General features: G+C 50.5%; 1 protein-coding gene across 4 annotated transcripts in view; it reads left to right on the top strand.

The window, feature by feature from the left end:
- ANKS1A (ankyrin repeat and sterile alpha motif domain containing 1A) overlaps nucleotides 1-18970 on the top strand; it is a 57001-nt gene that overhangs the window by 10614 nt on the left and 27417 nt on the right. For all 4 annotated transcript variants that reach the window (XM_031063534.1, XM_031063533.1, XM_031063536.1 and 1 more), the window contains 3 exons: nucleotides 889-981; nucleotides 4966-5083; nucleotides 10751-11301. In XM_031063534.1, the coding sequence (XP_030919394.1) occupies nucleotides 889-981; nucleotides 4966-5083; nucleotides 10751-11301 (762 nt within the window). The remainder of the gene's footprint in view (nucleotides 1-888; nucleotides 982-4965; nucleotides 5084-10750; nucleotides 11302-18970) is intronic.

The raw sequence follows: 18970 nt of genomic DNA, 5'->3' as shown, positions 1-18970 counted from the left end.
GGCAGATGGGACACGGGCCCTGCAGTGCTGGGTCAGCTTCAGGCTCTGTGTTCTGGTTGGTTTTCCAAAGCCTGCCCTGTGGAGGCGTTTTTGGACAAAAGGCAGAGCAGCAGTGAACAATTAAACTGCTGGGGGCACAGTAACCATGGTTCCCCTCTGTGCAAAGAGGTGCAGCCTTTGGCTTGTGCTGAGAGCAACACAATAGAAATGAGACATAAGCTTTGGATGGTGGATATTTTGGGCAGATCTCTCAGGTGTGCAGTACCTGGCAGGTCCTGTTACTGATCAGAACTTGTCATTGTCCCGTGCTGATGGTGTCTGGTGTGAAATGAGCTCAGTCCTGTCACAAGTAAGGAAGGAGGAGAGCTGAACTGCAGTGAAAAGAGAGCAGCAAGAGGGACATGCTCCAGTAGCTGGCAGAGTTTGAGCAGTGCAGCTCTGCTGCTCCCTTTGCCATTAGATGGAGCTGTGGCTGGGCAGGAGGTGGCCCTGGGAGCAGCTCCAGCTGCCCAGTTGCAATTCCGGGATATCAGAGGAGAGCAGTGCAGCTTAGTTTCTTGATCCCTAGAGTTTTCCACTATAACAGGTGCCTCTGGCATCAGTTTCACTAAGCCACAAGCCCTTTCTTCTGATCAGCTCATTGCTCACTGCCCTGTGCAATGCTGTGGAGATGCAGGTTTGGGTCTGAGTGAGACCAGTGGGACAGGATCAGTGTCTTGAGGAAGAGGAGGAGGGAAGGCAGCAGCCATTGCCCAGCTCTGTGCTGTTAGGGCTGAACTTCTCTTCCACCCAGATTGATTTGAAGAGATCCTTGCTGCACCCACAGCAGTGGGGCCGTAGAGCTGGGGGGCAGGAGGGATGAGCTGACAGTGTCTGTCTCACCTGCAGAGAGAACGTCCTCCCCCGCCAGCCAAGCCCCCGCCTGATGAAGAGGAGGAGCAGAATGTGGAGAAGAAGACAAGCCACAGTGCTCCCTGTGAGGTACATGGGGCTTGCTCTGGGGTGTTTCATGGGTGAGTGGTTTAAACATCAGTTTTAATAGTTTGGGAGGAGCTGAGGGTGCTGTTACCTCCTGTGCTCATTGGGCTGTGGATGTGAAGTATTCCCTCACTCAGCAATGCTGCTCTCCCTTAGCATGGGAACTTCCTTTGTCCGGTTCTTCCAGGGCACCTCAGAGTTGACCTTCAGCCTTACTTTCCTATTCTTGGCTGAGAATTCCCTTAGGGAGCGATTTTTCTGACCCACGTTGTGATGTGGACCATTGCCCTCTAGTAATGATCCCACCACAGGCATCTGCAGTTGGACTGAAGCACAGAGGGGCTGTGAGTTGCTGCTTCCTCTGAGCTCCCAGCTGTGGAGGAGCTGCATGGGCTTGTGGGTCCCACTGACATGAGCAGGGATCAGGGGCTTGAATTCAGCTGAGGATCTGGCCCAGCATGTGTTAAAGCTGCCTTCTGCTGGGGTCAGTGGTGTGAGCTGCTTTCTGATGGAACTCAAGCTCTCCCATTTCATTTTGTTGCTGCTGGGGCTTCCTGTTGCTCACCTTATTCACCTGCTGTGAACCTCAGATGTAAGGACTCCCCAGGAGACAAGGCTGTGGGAAACCACAAGTGTGCCTTGGCGCCTTCTGCTGACACCCAGGAAAACCTTCAAAGCAAATCCAAGTCCTGTGGATTTCTGTGCTCTCCCAAAGGCAGTGGGCTGTGTGTGAAGCTCGTGGAGCGTGTGCCACCTCTGCTGTCAGAGCAGCCTCTGGTTCTGCAGGTGCTTTCTTTGAGTGTGCTGATCTGCTGGAGTTCTGCAAGGCATGAATGAACTCTGTTTTCTGGAGAGTGTCAAATCCACATGAGACACGGGTGAACACAGCCTGCTGTAGTGGAACTGACTGCAGAGAGCGAGTAAACTCTGAGCTGTGTGTGAGCAGGGAAACTGGGATGTGACATTGCGGACTGATCAAATGCAGGGGGTGGTAACCAGTCCTGTGCCTGGCTCTGGCAGAGGAGAGCTGGGCAGCAGGTCATGGAGTAATTGGGCAGCAGAACTTGTTTATGACAATAAACACGGGGAGGGAAACGTGCCCTGACCATTCCTGCCGAGCTTTCTTGCCATGTTTAATTACCAAACACCTGCTGTGTTGTCCTGCCTTTAATGGCTTTGGAAGCACAATCCATTAAAGGGAACTTGCTGGCAAATGGCAGAGTGACTTGCTGGGGAGACCTTGATTTGTGACCAACTTTAGTGACAAAACTTACAGGCAGCATGTGGCTGCCTGGAAATGACCTTTTGGACATACTGATGAGGAGTTTGGGGCTGATCCTTTTCTTTGCTTGTTCCTCCTGTCCCACTCTGCTTTTCTGACTCTTTCCCATCTTTTCCCACCTCTCCCTGGGCCAGGCAGGTGTGCACATGCTCCAGGAATGCTGTAAACATTCTGCTGCAGCATCCCAATCTGCCACCCTCTAGCCCTACTCTCCCGTTGGAGCCAGGACATTTAGTCATTGAGTATTCTGAGGTTGGGCCAAACTCCAGTTTTCCAAAGTAGTCTTTTTATTCCTTGCCAAGCTGGGGCTATCACTCAAAGCAGATGAGCGTAAACAAGAAACTTCACTTTCATCACGGAAAAGCGTTGGTACAAACAGGCAAAGGAGCTGATTGTTTGGAGGTGCTTGAGTGGTGCCTTTCACTATCTGCAGAAACCTTCTGGGTTTGGAGCTAAGAGTCTACACTGTCAAATTAAACTTCAGTTCCAGTTGTTTACTGCTTGTCTCCAGAAGGGAAGTGCAGATCAAGGACGAGGCGCCACGTTGGCTCCAGGAGTTTGGTCTGCAGCTCTGGGGAGGGAGAAGAGAGGAAGAGATGAGTTACCCTTTAAAAAGTCTTTCAAAGTCCTCTGCTGTGGATTAAGTACACCTTAAACAGCATCCTCATTATTCACAGCATCTTATTTTTGGGCTTTGCTAGCAATGAACATTTATACATGCGAACAACACGGCTGAAGAAGTAAAAGCTGAATTGGAGGAAAGCTTTACTTGGTGGTGCTGCTCTCGGTCACAAAGCCCACAGAGCAAGCAGGGTTCTCCAGCAATGGTCTTTGTTTTGAGTGAATTTGAACCTAGAACACTGTTTAGAGCTTGAAAGGATGAGAGGTGGAGAAAATCAAGTGTCAGTAGACCTGTGAAAGCTCAGAGTAGAAGCTGGGAGCTGTGTGCTGCTGGAGAACTTCTGCCTTTGGTGCATTTAAAGAGGACAGCACAGGAATCATCATCCACAGGAATGTCAGGAGAGCACAGAGCCTGGCTGAAGGTCCAGGCTGCTGCTGTGCTAACAGGCTGCTGCTGGGCAGGATTTTTACAAGATCACTGTCAATAACCTCTTACCTGCTGTTCTGGTCTGGCGGTTTTGTGCCACCATCTGGTCAGAATTTTTCCCTAATTTGCTCATTATGAGCTCCTTCACCTGGAAAGGAGCAGGTCTGCCTGGCAGCTCCTGCTCAAAGCAGGTAGAATAAATAAATATTTCCCATGCCAGGCATGGCCCATTTCCTCCCATTGGGAAAGTCACATTAAAAGCCAGGTGGGTTCATGCAGAACAGCACATGGATGTCAGAATCCTCTGTGCTGCTGACTTTTGGGTGCCTCTCCAAGACTCCTTTAAGCTTCCAGAGCTCCTGGCTGGGTTGCAGTCAGGTAGGCACCAGTTTGCCCTTGGAGCAGCTCTGGTGCTCTCACTCTGGGGAGAAGCAGGAGGTGGGCTGTGCTGGTGAGGCAGTGGCAGGTCCAGGGGTCTGAGCAGTAGGAGCCCTCCCTGGAGGCACATTTTGTCCAGACCTGCTGTTCCCTGTCCTGGCAGCAGGTAGGGCTTGTTTGCTTTCTGCCTTGGGTTTGTCCCACTGTGGCTGGGGACACTCACATGTGGGGTCACAGAGTGGTTTGGGCTGGAAGGGACCTTAAAGATCATCCAGTCCCAAGCCCTTGTCATGGGCTGGGACACCTTCCCCTCAACCAGGTTGCTCCAAGGCCCATCCAGCCTGGCATTGAACACTTCCAAGGCATTCACAATTTTCCCTCTCTACATGTCCCTCTCCAGCTCTCTTAGAGCCTCTAAGGGTGCATTCCTGGGTCATGTTGAGCTCCTGGGACAGGGTTGCATCAATCTGCCAGGGTCTGGCCAGGAGATGGTGCTGAAAGGCAGCTGACTGTGCTGGCAGGGTGCCCTGTGGCCAGTTTAGCCCCTTCAGCACTGGGATGGCACACGAGGGTATCCAGTGTATCCTTGGCATTGGTGCAGACCAGCACGTGCGAGTGCAGCACGACTTGTCTGGATCCTGCACCAAAACCTCACCCCTGCACATGGCTGGTGGCTTTCCAGAACAGGGAGAGTCTGCCAGGGTTACAAACCAGCTCTAAGTAGAGGCTTTGGGGGATTTAAATGAGCACAATCACTGCTGCACATCCTGAAGTTAAACTGAGTTCATACAGTGCTGCCTGAGGACTCTTTAGCTCTGAATATGCCATACATCCTGAGGTCAGAAATGCAGATCTGAGATGCCTGAGAGGGTGGCAGGGATTTGGGCTTTTGTTCTTTTCAGCCCTGTCCTAATAGGGCCGGCAGCTAAAAAGTGAATGACTGTGCAAATTCCAATAGCAACAGCGAGTCTGAGATGGGATGAACAGGAATAACGGTCTCAGCTCTTTTCTCCCTAGTCTGTCTGCAGCCCTTGCTCAGTTGGTCAGTGCTGGAAAGCTGTCAGCAGCCTGAAATACTAAAAATTAAAGGGCTTTGGGTGGGGTTTTTTTGAGGGGGTTAAAAAAACCCGAAGGGGAGTATTACATTTTGGCTCACGCTCCACAGTGAAGGTATTGCCTCTGCCAATTCTTTGATTAACCCCTGGCATAGAGGCTGTGGGGTTTATGCTGGGACAAAGCATTGCTTTGCAGAGCACCACATTGTGCTGTTCTTCATCAGGCCTCTGCTGCCCGGGGGAAGAGCAAGGGAAGTGGAGCTGAGGAAGAGGAACACCCCTACGAGCTGCTGCTTACAGCAGAAACTAAAAAGCCGGTTGCAGTGGACAGGAAAACAAAAGGTGAGTGACCATCCAAAAAGCAGAGCTGTTTGCTTGCATGTGCTTCAGGAAGACGTGAGGGCAGAGGGCAAGTGGAACAATGAAAGTCTCTGCTGGGTGGGGGCTGGAGGGTGGTTGTTGTGTTTCCTGGTAATCTCTGTGTGAAGGAGAGCTCTGAGCATTCCTGTACACAGTGTACACAGAGGAGGGGCAGCTCTGCTGTAGGACAGTTCAGAGATTGCAAGGATCTGCTCTGTGACCTCAGAAATGCCCAAATCTCATGCCTGGCCAAGCAAAGGCAGAGGGTGAGAGGCTGGAGGCTGTGCCTCTGCCAGGGAAGATGAGCAACACGAGTGTTCCAGTGAGCCGTGTTCTCCATCCAGCTGGCGCTGCAGGTTTCTGCTATCCTGCTGTAAAATCAACATCCTGCTCTGTGCTACAGCTAATTTGAGATGGAAACTAACAGGAGGAAAACAAAAATGTGTAGAGCAAGAGCTGGAACTGGCTGAGAGCATGGGATACACAGGTTGATACTGAGGTAGTTTCTCCTCACCCTGAAGGACCTCTGAGCTTTACAAAGCATCTGGGAACACCTTGTCTCTTGTGTTTGGCTGTTGTTGGCTTTTTGGCTTTCCTTCAACAATAACAACAAAAGATTTGTTTAGAGGGAAAATATTTCCGCTTTATTCAGAAGTCCTGAGCAGGAATTTGGGTGGATTTAGTTTGGGTTCTCACACTCGGACCCCTCTGCCTCTGAGGATGGACAGGGCTAACAAGGGCTCGAGGTGATGCCTCATTGAGTGCTTTCTCAGACCTGCAGCTTTTTTCCCCTCCTTGCAGCATGATAGCTCTCACTGCTCAGGTCCTGCTGGTCTCCTGGCTGCTCCAGGGTGGCACAAGAGGTCATTGTGTTCCCACCAGCACTTGCCAAAGCCCCTCAGTGCCAGAGGCACATTTTGAGAGCTTTTCAGGTTGGTGCTTTCAGGCTGGGCCAGGAACAGTCCTTGGGCAACAGCCACTGAGGGCTTGCAGTCACTGAGGGCAGCTATTGCTGGTTATTCCAACTCCTTCCCCTGGCTGCACTGTCCAGGCCTGATTGGTAAGAGTGGAGGTATGTCCTAATTATGTGTCAGCTTAAAATAAAACCTCAGAGTAAGGCAGCTGCCTGTTCTTGATGCAGATCTCTTCCCCTTCCTCCTGAAGACAAGAGAGGTTGCAGGAAGATCTTTATGGATCCTTTTATGGATCCAGAGCAGAGTCCCATCTTTTGATGTACAGTTGGAAAGATCAAAGCTGTGACTTCATGGTTTGCACTCCATGGAAAGTGTTGGTAACAAGCTTGGAGCTCTTCCCACTGTAACAGTGGGAGAAATCCAAGGATGCAGCTGAGTTTTTCCTCATCTTCCCTGACTTTCCCATTCTTTAAATGCAGTCAGCACTGTGGCTGATGGTGGGAGGGGAAGATAAATTTAAGGAGTGGCAGAATTAAGCAAGAGTTGAAGGAGAAGACCAAAACCTTACTTGGGGTGTTGGAGAATTTTCCCACCTCTGGGTCAGAAGGGTCCTGGAGCATCAAAGGCAGCAGCTCAATCCCAAGGCACAGAAGAAGCTGAAGCATGGCTTTGAACTGCTCCTTGGCCCTCAGTCTGAGGGTCTGGAGCAGCCTTTGGTCAGGAGAGGAGGGCTTGGGTTCTTGTGGCTGTTGAAAGGGCGTTTCAGGGCAGCAGGAAGGCTGAATTTCAGGCATGTGGGTTTAATGGTGCCTTTCATCTGTGATAGCTGCCTTTGTTCCTCTGGCTGCCAGTTGTCCTGTGTCCAGCCAGCAGATGAATGTGGCATTATCCACTGGCTTTGGTGGCCTTTGTGTGTGTTAGAGCAGCTCGCTGTCACATGCTGGAGCACTGGGAGAGGTTGGCCTCATGTTTTGGGCTGAGTATCAGAAGTGGTTTAAGCCAAATGCTCTCCCATCCACTTTGGTGTGCAGTCACATGCCTGAAGTCAGGGCACTCAGGCCCTCTAACAGGGTGTGAAAATAAGGCAAAAGAGGAGGAATGTGTGTGGAGTGACCAGGAGGAGGCTTCTCAGCTCCTGCTGCCTCCAGAGAGACCTAATGGAGGGTGAAAAGATTTGAGTTTTGACCTGTTTGGCTTCTCAGGAGTCACACCCAGGTGTTGTCAGCAGTGACCAGCTGCAGGTAGGACTGACTTGGTGCCTTCTGGTAGTTATTATAAACTGATACTTGTTGAGGTTGTTCTGTGCTGCTTGCATAGGAGGTCCAGCTTGAAGTCCCCACTTTGCCCTTTCTCCTGTAAGAGATTTTCTGTGTGGTTAAACTGGTTCAGCCAGCACAGTGTGACTGTGCTGCTAACCAGAGAGCTGGAATGAGCCAGCAATAAAGTCAGAACACGCTGCAGAGAGATTGAAAGAGACTTTTCTGAGAGCCAGAATATGGCTGCTGAAATAGCAGGGTGGACACTGCTGGGGGGTTCTGTGGGGACGCTTGGTTATTGCAGGCAAAGGTTTGGGGACAGCTCTTGGTTTGCTGTGAGATGAAGGACAATACAAACCCACAGCCTACATGTCCTCATGTGGTGTTACCTTGGACAGAGGACAGACCTCTGTCCCATATCCCAGGCCCAAGCCTTTGTTTCTGCTCTCATGGGGTTGTGCAGAATCACATTAATGATCTCTCTAAGCAGGGCAGTGTCTCATTGCCCTTTCTGAAGAGGGGAGTACAAAACAGCACAAATTCAGGAGGATAAACTCTGCTGGAATGGCTGAGCTTGGGGAGGTTAACACAGGAGTGTGCCATCCTCAGCTGGGCTCCACACGAGGTAACTGGCTGTGGAATGGGGCTGTGTTTCAGTCCTGTTGTAGGTAAATTATATTTTTGCACCCCTCAAAGCCAGCTTCTTCCTCTGGCCTTCAGTTTCACAGGAGGGAAATTTGCCTCACTTGACAAATTCTGGCATGATGTAACGTGGGCAGCCTTTTCCACGTGCAGATCAGAGGCTGCTGTGTGCCCTCACTAATTTTAAGGTTGGGGAGCTTGAGCAGGCAGCAGCTGCAGGAACAGCTTCATTCCTCTAATCCAGGGCTGTGAGACAAATCCTGCTGTTGATATAGAGGGAAAGAAATCCAGTGGAGGCAGGGTGGTTACAGCTCAGCGTGGAGTGTTTAGGGAAGTGCTTCGTATCTGGAGTGCTCAGGCTGCTGGCAGGGAAGCTCTGACTGGAATTCTCCCTGGGATGCAGACAGTCTGTGCCCAGGAAGGGCTCCTGATCCCAGGAAGGGTTGGGAGCAGCCTCTCCTGTGGGTGAGACCTGCATCAGGCTGAGGCTGATAAAAGGCAGGATCTGTCAAATTACCTGTCCTGGGGGGTAAAATCAGTGAAGGGAGTGAAATCCATGAAGGGAGCTGGGCAGAAGTCTCTATGCTAGGAACCCTTTCTGAGTGTAACTCAGGTGTAACTGGAGGAGGATGATTCTTTCAGATCCCCTGAAAGGAGAGGCCTGGAGAGCCCTGCATGTGACAAAAAGACTGAGATGACTTTCTACATTAGTTCCTCTGTCTGCAGCTTTCAGGGCACGCTCTGAAATATCTCCTTCAAGATGTTTCTCACAATTTCTGGGCAAGTGCTGTTGCCCTCGCTCCATCCCTTCCTTCCCTGGCAGCTGCCCTGTGTTTGAGTCCCTCTCAGCTCACAGATGAGTGGGTGGCTGGGATTCCTGTCCAACAGGAGCCCTTTTGTGAGGTGCTGGAGCTGGATTTGGAGCACTTTGTTCTGGCTGGACTCAAGTGTTACAGCACGTGGCACAAACTTTGGCCAGCCGCCTCTCTGCCTGCAGCAGAAATGTCAGTAAAGGTTCAGCTGGGCATGGAAGAAATGGTTTCCAAGGAAAGGAAGAGGTTGGGAAGAAAAACTGCAGAGGTTTTTCTTACCCCACAGGTTTATGTGACTGTCCCATCACTGCTGTGTTGCTCACCTCTCTGTGGCTTTGCATTAGTACCAGTCTGTCCTGTGAATGCAGCACATCTGATCTCCTCTGAGGTCTGTCCTCTGAGGTTTCTCTCCAGCACTGGAACTTTAGAGCTTTATGCAAAGTAACTGGGTTTAGTCTGGCCTTGTAATCTGGGGTGCTGCTGCTGGTGCCTCTCAGGCAGCACTGGGACCTGCCTCCCCCTTGGCAGCTCCAGTCACAGAACCGGTGGTTTATGTGCCTGTGCAAGAGAGTCAACAACTACTTCACTGTCCTGGAATCTCTAACTCATAGGATCCAGGATGAGATAATCCCTCACATCACTTGATCCCAGTGAGGGCTGTGGCTGCTCCTGGCTTTCCTGTGCCTGTGAGAGGGACTCACCATCCTCACTAGGCATAGGGTACCTGGGACCCCCACAGAAAGGCAAATTACTAAGTCAGCCCTTTCCTGCCCAGTTCTGGTGAGGACAGACCACAAAGCCCAATGGGTGTTGGTGTTTGAAAATCCCTTGGTCAGGCTTGGTGCTGGAAAGGAGAAAGGAAAAGAGAAAGGAAAGCTGGGAGCTGAGCTGGGCTCTCTGCTGCTGCTAACAGGTTACTTTTAGTTGGGTAGAACTCACTGTTTTGCTCACGGAAAGGAGGGTTCCTTTGCCTTGGCTTCCCAGAGCTGCTGTCTGCAAAGCAAGTGATTTCCTCTTCAGATCCAAACATCCTCCCTGCACTTCAGAGCCTCATTATCGGAGCGTTTCGCTGTATTGTTCCCTTGCAGCATCAATTTTTAGTTCTCACTCTGAAGAGTTTCTTCAGCACTAAATGGAAGCAGTTAAAATTCACAAGCAATGCTGAGAGGGTGAAGGAATCCTAGGAAACCAAAGTTAGACTTGTTGACTTGACAAAGTTTTGCTTCTGCAGTTGAAATGCTCATTCAGCTGTGACAAAGGTGAGTGCATGTTTGTTTGTGTGTGTGCACCCAGCACTTGGGATCAGCGAATTCTTCATGGTTTATGCAGGACCCTGGTACCTGATATTAAGGTTACTGGGGCAGCAGTAGCTGGGAGCCAGTGTCACATTTCTGGGGCAGCCAGTGCTCCACCAGCTCTGACCACTCTGTGCTCACTTCATTGCAAAAGTGACTTTTTGCTCAAGCTTTTTTTCCCTTGCATAAACTGTTTATTTCTCTCCCCTGAGCAGGGAGGAGAGGTTAAACTCGGAAGCCACTAGGGAGGGAAGCAGTGGGTTTTTTTGGGAGCGGATTTTGGAACTCTCAGGTCGATTGCAGTCCAGGCGTTTTCCCACCCTGCAGCCCGTGCCAAGAGCCGGGCGTGCGGCTCTAAATAACGCTCTGGCCTTTATGGAAAGGGATCAGATGTTCCAGGAGCGTCCGTCTCTGCTGCTCCCACCTCACTTGCTCTCTCTGCAGGATATAGTTAGCACTTCTCTTGGCCTTATATAGCAAGGCCTGATAGTTAGTGTTAACAGGAATAAAAAACACGGAGAGCTGCCAGATTGCGTAAATCGGACCAGTGTTTGGAATTTCATAAATGCCATGACTTTGGGTACAAGTTGAGCACGCGGAACAATACGGAACTGTTCTCTCTTTAGATCTCTCCCTCCCTTGCTGAGGGAGAGCAGGGAGAGAGCTGGAATTTTGCTGCTTCTTCCATGTTTTTAATTTCCCCCTCCTCTCTGCTTTCATCCCCTTGAAGACCACAGGAGGAGCAGCGGCGGCCGCAGCCAGGACTCCACAGACAGCCAGGACATCCAGGTGCCAGAGCAGTTCTCAGGGTTGCTCCACGGCTCTTCTCCAATCTGTGAAATAAGCGAGGACCCTTTCAGGCTCGCTTCCTCCTCGGAGAAGGGGGACACTGAAGCCACGAGCCACCCTGCTGCTATGCAGCTGGAGGATGCTGAGCTAACGTCGTCAGGACCGGCTCGGAGCAGCTCCCCGGACCCCACGCAGACCGTGGTGTACGCCACGGTGCAGCACGTCAGCCGGGCGGATCCCGCAGCCCTGGGCACGCCCCACGTGTGTGCTGAGCCAGAGGGGGACAGAGCTGTGGGTAGAGCCCACCCGGGCAGCAAACCCAAAGCTGAGCTCAAACTCAGCCGCAGCTTGTCCAAGTCGGACTCTGACCTGCTGACCTGCTCCCCGACCGAGGACGATGCCATGGGGAGCCGGAGCGAATCGCTCTCCAACTGCAGCAGCGGCAAGAAGCGGCTGGAGAAGTCCCCATCCTTTGCTTCGGAGTGGGATGAGGTAAGGCTGAGATTGCTAAAAAGCCTCTGTGCCAGGAAGGAGTGTGCAGCAGGAGCTCCCCTCTGCCATGCTGCCCTCAGGGGTCCTGGGTGGGTTCCGTTGCTTCCCTAACTCTCACAAGGCATTAACAGGCACATGCTCACCTGGGAGTCTGCGAAGTGTTAAATGCCAAAAGATAAAGTTCACTGGAGTGGGGGAGTAGCAGAATTGCAAGTAGTTTCAAAGTTTTTTGCTCAAATACAGAGTGTCCTGGTTTGAAAAAGGAAGTGAGATTTTTTTGGGATTCATGTGCACTGTGCACCAGTGTCAACTAAAGCTTTGTATTCTTGTTCCTCTTCATCATATATTTTCAATCCCCTTGAAGGAACCTCCAAGACATATGCCCAGGGAGCATATATTTTCTTGGGGGCACTGGCATTGTGCCAGCATCAAACTGTGACACAGGGCTTGGTTTCTTTTAGGCAAGCCTGATAGATTTTCACATCCCCCGAAATGAGAAAGACTTGATAACAATGCCCTTCACCAACCTTTCTCCTGATTTCCTCCTTCCAGTTCTTCTCTGCTGATTGTCCCAATGTCTTGGAAGTGTTGTGTTGCTGGGTCCCTGCTGCTGGGGAGTGTGAGCAGTGCCCAGGGGTTCATGGGGATGGAAGGAAGACAGCAATTAGGCTGGTTTGTGTGTTTGATAGCTCCTGCTCTCCTCCTCACACGCTCATTTCAGTGGCTGGTTAGCAGTCACTTTATTATCATATTGGACGCCCACGGACAGTTAAATATTTCATGCTCAGAAAGTTGGCCCTGGAGAGCCACTGGGGCAAGATTAAGTGTCCCTCTGAAATTCAGCACCGCAGCATTACTGAAACATTCTTTGGGGATGATTCTGTGCTGGGAGAAGTGGGGCTGCAGAAGAGATAAGCTTGGATGAACCACTCTTTGTACTCTGAAAAGGAACTGAAAGCCCTGGCGTGGTGCTGGGGGTGTGGAGCCGCGTGTGCCGGGCGTGGAAGCCCGGGGGAGGGTTGTGCCCCTGCACTGGCTGCTGCTCAGCTGCCTCTCCAGCCCTAACTCAGAGAGAAAATTATCATCTGGGGAAGAGGGAGGTATTTAGAGATGCTAAAAGCAACGTGAGAATCCATCCCTCAGTCCGTTCTCTCCCTCCCCCTCACTCCCTGCTGGGTCTCAGGGTTGCCAAATAGATATTTTCCTCTGCAGCTGCTTGGGCTGGAGAGGCTTCACTGTTAATTGCCCAGGTCAGTTGTACCATGGCTTAGGGAAAGGTTCTGCAGCAGAAGGTTCTTTGGAAGGGCTGGATAATTCCCTGTGCTTTTATTTGAGCTGTTTGCAGCAGACACTGAAAGGGCAGAAGCCTTTGGCACGAGTGCATTGGTAGCAGAGGTCAAGTGCTGAGCTGCCTGCACTGCCTCTGCTTCCTCTGCTCAGATGAACCCTCAGAGCTGCTTCCTCCTGCCTGTAAACAAATCCCTCATTTCCCCTGAGGCAGCCGGACAAGCCCCAGGAGAGGAATCTGCTTTTCCTTCCTCTCATGTTTAGGTGAGGAAATCACAGAAAGAATGTGAAAAATTCACATCTGTCTGCAGTGGGGCAGATCTCATTTTTTAAAAAAGTCTGGCTGGTCATAATGGCATCAGTGAGATTTAAACATAAATGTAATTCTGTGGTTGTGTGTTAGATTCGTTCCCTGGATGGGATAATGCAGCTGCTCAGAACTGGATGCAACTTGCAGCCTCTGCACTTACCAGGGCAATATAAACCTTGTTGAGCCATCCCTGTTAGCAATGGTTTGGCTTTCCGTCTGTGCTGAGGGGAAGCAATGGCAGATTTATATTATTCTGTTAATTTTAATGGCCTTTATGCAGGTGACTGAGGAGGGAAGTGATCCCTGTGCAGCTCTCCCAGCTGAGGACTCTGCCTGCTGGCCTGGCCAGCTGTAGGTGTGTCTGTGCAGGGCACAGGGGCTTGGGGAGGGATCTGTGCTGTCCCTGGACACATGAGAACTGCAGCAGAGCCTGAGCTGACCCTGCTCTGGCCTGTGGAGGCTGACTGGGGACAGAAAATCTGCTGCTTGTGAGCAAAGGGTCACGTCCTTGCCCTGGCCGAGCGCTGCCAATGCCCTTTGTTGGAAGTGGAAGGTGGCGCTGGCTTTGCCAAAAGGGTGGGATGGGGAAGGAATTATTCACTTGGCAAAGCTCATCCCTGTTCCCAGTTGCAGCTCCCCTGTGCCAAGGAGCTGGCCCAGAGTGTTGCTTTGTGCTCTGTGCTGTCCAGGAGCCCATTCAGCCCATGTCACATCTGCTCCCGACCCTCTGCAGCTGCTGCCAGGTGGGACTTCTGTGTGAGCAGGGCAGAAAACTCCCACATCCAGCATCCAGGTATTGCCCAGGGGGGTGAGGAGTGAAAATGCTCAGTCCTGCTCTGGTGGGAAGCAGGGTGGGTGCAAGGAGGCCTGTGAGGGGATGCGACTCTCAGTCAGCATAAATGTTTGAATCCTTCCAAACCTGTCTGTGGGCTGAAGTGATGGATTTGGTTTTCATCATTGGCTCATGAGTATTGAGCAGACAGGGATGAGTGGGGCAGCAGCAGCTCTCAGGGGGTTTGGTACAGAACAACCTGGGGGAGGGGGGCTCTGGCCCCCAGCCCCCTTTTCAGGGCAGATTAAGCTGCTCCTGCTCTGCCTTCCTGCTCTGTAGGGCAGCTCCAGACCTGCCCTTCAGCCTGGTTCATGCTCCAGGCTCTGAGCAGGGATTCTGCAGTCAAGGCCTGGGGCTGCTCTTCTGCCCCTTAGGTGCTGGTGAGAAAAACGATCTGTTAAATGATCAGGGCAAAGAACAAGGAAGGCTGCTGGGAATTAGCCTCAGACCTGGCTCCTGACATCCCTTAAAATCCCCTGACATCCTCCACTTCCAGCTGCCTGCTGTCAAGTCATCTGTTCCAATGCTGAATTTCAATTTTGGAGGTTCTGGTACCCATCTCACAAAATGAGGTTGTAGTTCTGTGTTCTGACCTAAGTGCTCCTAGGAAGAGATTAAACATCCTTCAAAAAAATTTAGGGAACTGAATAAAACATGCACATAACTTTAGGTTTTTTTAGAAAAAAGGAGGTACACAGTCCACCGTTTTTTTTTTCCTCCTAAGTGAATTAGTTGAAGAGCTAATGAATATTCTGTAGCTAATTATGGCACTGGACATTCATCTCTCATGACTAACTGCAGTGGTGCTCCGTGTCTCCTGTGAAAGGAATGCTTTGCATCTGCAGTAACCATGGATGTGGTGTTTCACCAGTTCCTGCCCCGTTGTGGGGCTGTTGATGTCCCCTAAGGATGGATGCCAGGAGCAGATGGCACATCTGTGGTACATCCACCTCAGGCTTGGAGATGGGAAGGAGCTTGATGGAGATTGTGGATGCCTTCAAACCTTGTCTGGACTGTTGGGTGCTGCAGTACCCTGTGGAATCAGTGTCTTAATTACAGGCTCACTGTGGAGGATTAACAACATTTGCATTGAAATGTCAAACTTTCTGGAAAGCTTTTGATGCAAAACCTGCCACTGCCTTAAAACACCCAGGAGTTGAAATTCAGAGCTGCCAGCCAGCACCCTTGAAAGAAAATGCAAATATTCCCCTTGTTACTCAGGAAGAGCTGCTGCTTTTGTGCCTGGTGAAATTGCATGGTGTATAAAAGCTCTGCCTCCCAAAATGTTCCATTTATTCTCTTGGTTCAGGTGTTCAAATCTCAGCTTGCCCTGGGTTTGGCTGGTGGGACCAGGCAGGGTGGCTTCAATTGTCCCTGGGTGTCCCCTGCCCTCAGCTCACATTGCAGTTTCCCTTTTGCCTGAAATAGCTGTAGTTCACTTTTGTCTAGGGCAGAAGCAGCAGTGGGGTCAGTATTTTTGGTTTTGATTCTGCTAAACAAGCATGGCCAGCAGGCTCTTAATCAGCTTAATTATTGGGCTGATTATTCTATTGTCTCCAGATCTCAATGCTTCCTCCTGGTTTTCCTGTGCTAAGGTCAGGAATTCTTACATCATCCCCCATGTCCAATCTCATCTCTTTGCCCTCAGTGGTGAGATTTCCTCCAGCCTGATGAACTTTTTGAAGTGAAAGCTTTTGTGTTTCCACCGTTTTTAAATGTGCTGCAAAGTCCCAGCCTGCTGGAATCCTGAGCCAATGTGGAACTAAGCCAATCCAAGCCAGCGTAAGACAATTTACTGGTTTGACAGGAAAACCTGTGTGCTGAAAGGCCAATGTAAAGACCAGGCATGCTTTGTTCCAGCAGCCAGGGTTGGACACCACAGGGGTGATATCTGCCACCTCCATCCACCTCTGTGTGTGTTTCTGGGAGCTTCTCAAGTGTGTGTACTCAATATTTGTGAATCAGGAGCTTTTGATTCTTGTGAGAATGATGGGATGTTTGGGTTATGTAACAGCCTTGTGATCACTGGCATTTTGGGGACATTTTTGTTTTTCAGGAACAGAAATGTCCGGCCGCAGTGTCCTTACTAAATCCAGTCCTTCATTATGTTCTCTTCCGCTTTATGTCCCATCTTCCAGCACTTCTGAAGCTTTTATTTTAAAAAATGTCTTTAAATCTCCCTCTCCAGCCTGGAGCAGCTTCACTGCTCTGTCCCACAGGCCAGAGCCAGCCTTGCTTGAGAGCCTTATGTTGCTTTGGGGTTTGTGTTAGGATGCAAGAAGGACAGTGAATTGATTCAAGCCTTTCTGGGGGGTTTGCCTTTTTTATTGTGACTCAGAGTAGCCTTTGTCCAGTTAAATAAGCTATCAAAGATCAGTACCTAGAAATTGAGTTCAGTTTGCCACTTAAAGCAGAGGCCAATGAAACCAGCGACCTGGTTTTGGATATCTAAAAGCTTATATATATGACTGCAGTTAAAAAAGGTAGCATTTGAAAGCAAAATTGTAGGTATTTGCAGGAAACAATACTGTAAAAATCTCCCCTGCTGTGGGCAGATGTGTTGCTACGTTTGGCCATTCTCTTTATCATGTCAGTGTTGGATTTTACTGTTTGTCAAAACAACGTTGATATTTGGAGGGCTGTGATACTGCAGATGCATCACACACTGTTGTGAAATTCAAGTTTATACCATGAGTTCCTTTTGGTACGTGTTTGGATTTGTAACTTTGGGATTTGTACAAAAACAGAGGCTGGAGAGTGGCATGAAGCAACAGGCCCTGGTCCCCATCCAAATGAATTTCTCAGAGACCATATTAAGCCAGAAAATGTGTTTGCCTTTATCACTGGTGAACAGTTGCAGAATGATTTGAAATAAATTCAGCAAGTCTCTGTGCTGTGGAAGGCTGCTGGAGGAGGATGGAGCACAGCAGCTCTGGGTACCAGTGCTCAAATGTGCCGTGAGCAACTGCCTGGTGCAGTTTAGCTTTGAATTAGTAAATGGAGCATTATGTTTCCCAGGCCTCTGGTGTTTGTTATGCTGAGTTCATACAGGCTGGTGTCTTTTGGAGACATTGAATATATTGAGCAGTGAAATATGAGCCATGTGCTCCGTGGGATGGCAATGGGAGAGCAGAAGCTGAAGGATCATAAACTGAACCAGAAGTGGTTTATGGGCTGTCACCAACCTAGAAATGAGATTCATGGCCCAAATCCAAATTTTGCAGATCTGTACCTGTGTTAAGGAGTCAGCAGGTATCATCTCAGATCCCACTCTTGCTCCATCCCTTTCAGACATGCTGGTGGATGCTGCAATCCTGCTGTTCTTCTGCTCCAGGATATATCCCAGCTAAGTCTGAGCAGCCTCCCTTCCTCCTTCAGGGGTTCAGTGATGTGAGGTTTGCTGTGGTGTTGGTGCAGAATGGAAATGTCAGTGATTCTGTGCTGCCCCAGCATCATCTGTGAATCTCACGTGCCCATAGTTCTCCCCTGGAGTTTAGAGCTGACCTGCTGGGCTGTGATGGGGGTGCTCACATCATCACTGGGGGTTTGTTGTGCTCAGAGGGATTTGAAACCACAGAAGCAGCTTGTTTGGGGGTTCTTTTTTTATTATAATTTGAAACCAAATCTGCCCCATCCCCCAGCTGTTAAAGCTTGGAAATAATGAAGTCTTAACTCCTGACTCTCTCCTGGAATTGCAGAAATTTAAAAGACTGATAACCTTTCCACCCAACTTTGTAAGTAGCTTTTGAGACTGCTGCTGGAGCTGCTCTTATGTGCTGAGCCTGAGCCCCAGGCAGGTTTGTACAGTAGGTTATGAACCCTCAGTAATAAGGATTTATAATGGGAATCCTGCTATATTCTTAATTATACTCCTGCTGCAGGGTGTCATTATAGTGCACTAATGCCCTCCATATGGCAGATAGTGTGTGCTTGGTTCTGTGTGGTTTTATTTAATTACAGACCTTTATTTGAGTAACTTCACTGCCCAGAGTCTGAGGCCTGTGCAGGTGCACTGCAGGTCCTCTTCTGGTGCTCAGGAATCACTGGTGATTTTTAAGCTGCCAGTTTGGGAAGGGGCCACAGAGGAAACAGAAGACATTGACCCACACAAGGTAGAGAGGCCCTTGCACAGAGTGCCCAGAGCAGCTGTGGCTGCCCCATCCCTGGAGGTGTCCAAGGCCAGGCTGGACAGGGCTTGGAGCACCCTGGGATAGTGGAAGGTGTCCCTGCCCATGGCAGTGAGTGGGACTGGATGAGCTTTAAAGTCCCTTCTAACCCAAAATGTTTGAGGATTCTGTGATTTTAGTTCTCTCAGGGTGACCTTGCTGTGTCCTTGGCAGTCTCTGATGCTGCGTGCAGAGACTGAGAACAAACTTGTGCATTTGCATTGGTGGGGAGTGTAAGGTGAGGTTTTATCAAGCCCCTTTCAGAAAGCTCCAGGAGCATCAAGGTGCCTCCAAAAGTGGGTGAGTGTCACCCTGACAGAGTGATGGTCAGTCTGGTGCTGCCCAAATGAGGCTCCTACCCTGTGTGTGGGCAGACGGCCTGTGTTGTGTGAAGCTCTTTATTCTGGGGACAAAAGCACTGGGGCTGCTTTAATGGCCCTCAGTCTCAATGGATTCATTGGCTTCAAACTTCAGCAGTGGCTGGGGAAGAAAAGCTGGAGAGATCAGAATGGACACCATGGCATGCATCAGGGCAGGGTGTGGAATGGGGCTGCCTGTGGAGCAGAGCGTCTGCAGGGCACTGTGTGCCCTTGGGGACAGGGGGGTCACTGCCCTCTGCACAGCTGTGGGACCTGTCCACCCCTGTGTCCCTGCTGCTCCTGCAGGCTGGGATCAGAGAAGAGGAGACATCCTGCCCGTGTAAGGAGCCATTGGCTGCTGCTGCCATGAGCACTGTGAGGTGGGGAATTACTGTGCAGGACTCCCCTCCTGTCCTGCAGCAGGACAGACCTTGGTGTGCCATGAGGCTGGCTTGGCCTCGCTGGCCTTCTGCAAACAAATGCCTCTTCCTCTGCTAGCAGAACTGTGCTCAGGATGGTTTGTTTTGGGTCAGGCTCTGTTTTGGAGGCACTGGCCAGTTGCTATGTTCCCTGCCTGCCTGGAAGAGCTCGCCTCAGCCCTGGCCGGACTCTCAGCCACACCCAGCTCCTTTTTTTGGGGCGTTTATGTCTCTCACCAAATGTAGGCAAATCTGAAACTAAATCCAAGAGCTCCAGTCCTGGTAACTGCTCCACA

The sequence above is a fragment of the Geospiza fortis genome, unplaced genomic scaffold, assembly GCF_000277835.1.
Source record: "Geospiza fortis unplaced genomic scaffold, GeoFor_1.0 scaffold14, whole genome shotgun sequence".
Taxonomy (NCBI): domain Eukaryota; kingdom Metazoa; phylum Chordata; class Aves; order Passeriformes; family Thraupidae; genus Geospiza; species Geospiza fortis.
This window is presented reverse-complemented; position numbering and strand designations above follow the sequence as displayed.